Below are 4,348 nucleotides of genomic sequence, written 5' to 3' on the forward strand. Positions count from 1 at the left end.
GGACATTGATCATCTTATTGAGGCGCAAGGTATGTGTTTAAATTGTGTTTCTTCATTTTGTATTTTCTTAGGCGCATTTTTCAATTGCTTTTATTTTTTAGTGGTTGTAAGATTTGAGATTAATGTTTCTTCCATGACTACTTTCAAATATTTTAGAACCAAATATAATGTGGTAAATTGTAGTGTAGCCAAATCATGTCATGTATAGATAGATATTAGTTTTATCTTGGTGGGCATAAAACAACATGTTTTTTGGTTATAGAATTTTTTTTGTATGACTTGGATGTACTAGTTACTGCTTTAAAAATTCTGTAGCTTAAGAAATATCCTTGTTTCAGTGTTTTTTTTGTGCTTTTCTTTCAAGAAAGTGTTGTATCTGTGTATTCTTTTTTTTTGTTGATTTATGCTCCATTTTATTTTTGTGTGTTATCAATTGACAAATTTATTCTTCAGGCTTTAGCTTTGCAATGTTCATGATATTTTGTATCTTGCAAAAGATTTGCTTAGAGTAATTTTGTAAACATTTGAGATGAAGGTATGTTCCATGTATTTTATGTTAGACTATCACTTTTGCCATACTAGTTGCTCTATCATCCATCATTTTCAATTAAAATAATTCTGAAGCATATAAACATGTTTAATCATAATGTCTATATATTTAAAAAAATAATTGTACACATGACATCGTGTGATAGGTGATATTTACTTGTTTCTCCCTATTTTTCAAAGAGGTTGCTGACATAAGCTCCGTTGGTATTAACAAAAAAAAAGGAGCTCTGTTACAATCTAATAATAACTATTAGTACATGGTCACCTAAAAAAAAGAATTATTCTATTTAATATAGCAAGATAAAAAAGTACATATTGCTTTCGATGATCAAAATGAGTCAAGGCTTTGGACAGTATGCCAATTTACTCTAATCCTAATCTTGTAGAAGCTTACATGTTCATCTAATCTCTTATGTTGGTTAGTGCATTAATTTTAAATACTAAGTTGAAGAGACTTAACATGAGACCATATCATATGGTACTCCATTTACCTACTTTGTATGATTGTTTGAAGTTACACTTTCATGTAGAGTCGGCATTTAGAAGTCTAGTTACCATGTGACGAGTATGGAAATGTTGTGCTTTGTAGTAGAGATTGCAGTGTTCAGAGGAGGCACCAAAAGGCAAGCTTCTATTCACTTTTCATCTTACTTTTAATTTGATAAATTCTCAGAACCATTTCCTTATGGTCTGGAGTTTGGGAATATATTTACTTGTGCCCTCTCTATTTTCAACATAGAAGTAGTTTCTGAATATTCTTCCTTTCTAGGTTTGTCTTTGGGGTTGGTAAAACAATGTCATTTGATATCCAATCAAAATTTACTGAATTTTGGAAGGTGTCAAACATCAAAGAGAATTTAGATAAAACAGATATCCATTCAGTCTGGGAGCAGTAGTAATATTGAACAAAATGAATTTCTGGGCCAGACTCCTATTTCTTCTAGCAATGCTGGAACTCAACATGTGTCAGCTGAAGCAAATAATTTGGATGGTGTTAAGAACTTGATTAAATAAAGGATCAGGTCTATCTAATTCATTCAAAGAGCCACATTTGCACTTTGATAAGGAAAATTGTAAGTCTGATACCACCTTATTTTGTTTTGTTAGATTATTCATGATTCCAACTTATCAAGATTTCTTGTTATTATTGTTGAAAGCTGTTAGTTATAGGACATTCTAAAGCATACAACATCACTATTCGATGTTATTTTGTATTTCTCCTTCAAATGAACTATACTTGTAGATATTAAATGCAATATTTCTCTACAAATCATGGCATAGATAATGAAGAGAACTTCCTGAGTGAAATTTCAACATTGATAATTTTCAATCTTGGTTGGACTAATACCAAACTTCTGAGTTGGATCTATATAAATTCTTACCCTGTCAAGTGTCACCTCCAAGAAATTAATTATTCAAGGAAGAATGTATTGAAGGTAAAAGAAGCTTGACATTCAAAGAAATTGGTATAGATAAGGTAGATTTTGTTGGACACGGGAGGAAATCCATTAAAAAATTAATCAGATTGGTGATGTCTTATTTGCACACTTGCAAGAGAGATGTCCATGTCTTCACTATTTTGGACATATTCACCGCATTTAATTCGACCTTAGCTAAAGGGCTAACTGAATCAACCATAGCCAATCTTGACTAACCATGTTCAATATTAAATTTGTTTATGAATCATTCAATATGCTTTTTCTCATTTCAGGGCACAATTTCTGTTGTCGGCTTTTTGGCGTTTTAAAAATAGTTGTTGGAACATTGGTAGAACACAGTTTCTTATTCCTTGGTGTTGGAGAGGTTTTACTCCTAATCTCAATTGGTTTATTTGGTCTATTGAATGTGTTTAACACTTTAACTTTGATTTTTTTTTCACTTGTGTATTTTCTTGTGAACATCTTAGTTTGCCATTCTGGGAGTATGAATTCCTATTTACTTATGCTTCGTCCTTGTATTTCATATTACAAATCTTGTAATGCATATAATTATATGAGAAATAGATATAGGAAGATCATGTCTATTAGGATTTTATTTATGAGGTGGGCTTCTGCTTTTTTAAAAAGAGGGTAGAAGATAATTTTTCCGATTTTGTGGTTTGGATCGAAATCTACTGTTTGCCATAATTTCGCTATGCTACTTAGTGCTAAGTGTACATGTTACATTTTATGTGACTTTAATTATTGCACTATGTAGGTACATGTTTCAAGAGTATTTTAACTAATCTCAGTTAAAATGTTTGTTCTGTTTATACGAATACTTCTTTAAATCTTTTCCTTATCTTGATTATCAATACAGGCTGGTATTGATGTTAAAGCAGGTTTTGAACTTAGTCTTTTTATTATGTGCATGAACAACATTTTGGATGTGATGATGATAATTTTAGATATTGGCAAATTTTGGTTGTGGATTTCTTATGGTTGTTGTAGACAAATGGTGCTCCATTGGAAGAGAGACTCGCAAGAAGTTATGAATGGTCGATTCTAAGGTAAGGAAGAGAATCTTGGACCTTGGTTATACTTATTACAAGCATACAACTTTTAATTGTTTTACTTTGTTGTTCATTATTTGCATTGTGATCCTTTCTGGGGCTTAATTATGAGCTCACACAAGGATTCCCTTCAACATTTTAAGCAACCTTGGGCACATGATCATGAACCTGTCAATAATCTTGTAGTTATCAAGGTATTGCTGCCTCAAGTGCCATTCTGGTTTCTTGGCAGGTGGTTTCATGGGCTAAATGTTTACTATGCACTTGTATATTTTCTCTCTTACTATGTGTGACTCTTAAGCTATATCATTGTTGATGATAAGAATGCTTTCTCCAACTCAGGTTTACTCTTTTAAAGTGGTTTCTCTAGTGGTCATGTTTTCATTTAGTTCTTCTACAAGTATATATTACAACACTAATACTTTATCTTATTTTTGCTGTCTGAAGTTTGTACAAATTCAAGCGGACTTTCTACTAAGGAAGTAGTTGAAGCGATGGCTAATTTTAATGAGGTTAGCTTCTACACCTAGACCTCTACCAAATCCTTACCATAATGCATTTTTACAATTTAACTATATTCAGATAGTATTAGATCCAATGCACGAGTTCCCTTGCATTGATTTTGGCTCAATCCAACCCTACCTCTCAATCAGAATGTAGTGTAGAAGAGGCATATACGTGGAGTAAGGTAAGTTTTCTCTATCTTTTTGCAGCAATAGTTGCATAATTCATATTCACAATTTACTTTGGTAGTTAAGAATTTGGCTTTCATTCACATGGTCAAGCAATATTTGCTAGTGGGAGTCCATTTGATCCAATTGAATATGATGGAAAAGTTCTTGTGCCAGGACAGGTTTAAAATTTTTATTTGTTACACTTTCTTCTGGTCCTTTGGTGTTTCACTTTCTTCTGGTCAAATAATGCATACAACTTCTCGAGATTTGGCCTTGGGCTGGTGATCTTCGGAGCAACCCGTGTGCACAATGATGACATGCTTACGTGCAGCCTGAAAGTTCACAAGTGGAATCACCATTACTATATTTCTATTTTTATATATCAATATTTCAAACTTGTTCCATATACCATAAACCCATCGGGAACATGTTTAATCAACTTTGAAATTTACTTTTCCATATATTCCACAAAACTATGGAAAGTAGAATAATTGTGGTATCTTTTGTTGGACAACAAAAGCTTTAACTCCTAATGACGTAGGACAACTTGGACAAAGGAATGGTCTACCCACCATTCCCCAACATTAGGAAGATATTTGCTTATATTGCTGCGAATGTTGCAGCAAAAGTGTAA

General features: G+C 32.5%; 1 protein-coding gene across 1 annotated transcript; it reads left to right on the forward strand.

The window, feature by feature from the left end:
* The first annotated feature begins 3,140 nt into the window (after positions 1–3,140).
* On the forward strand, positions 3,141–4,348 carry LOC122037175 (NADP-dependent malic enzyme-like). Its single transcript, XM_042596644.1, has 6 exons — positions 3,141–3,272; positions 3,342–3,382; positions 3,488–3,552; positions 3,633–3,732; positions 3,799–3,893; positions 4,256–4,348. The coding sequence occupies exons 1-6, from the start codon at positions 3,148–3,150 to the stop codon at positions 4,346–4,348; spliced, it is 519 nt and encodes a 172-aa protein (XP_042452578.1). The 5' UTR covers positions 3,141–3,147.

The sequence above is a fragment of the Zingiber officinale genome, unplaced genomic scaffold (assembly GCF_018446385.1).
Source record: "Zingiber officinale cultivar Zhangliang unplaced genomic scaffold, Zo_v1.1 ctg242, whole genome shotgun sequence".
NCBI lineage: Eukaryota > Viridiplantae > Streptophyta > Magnoliopsida > Zingiberales > Zingiberaceae > Zingiber > Zingiber officinale.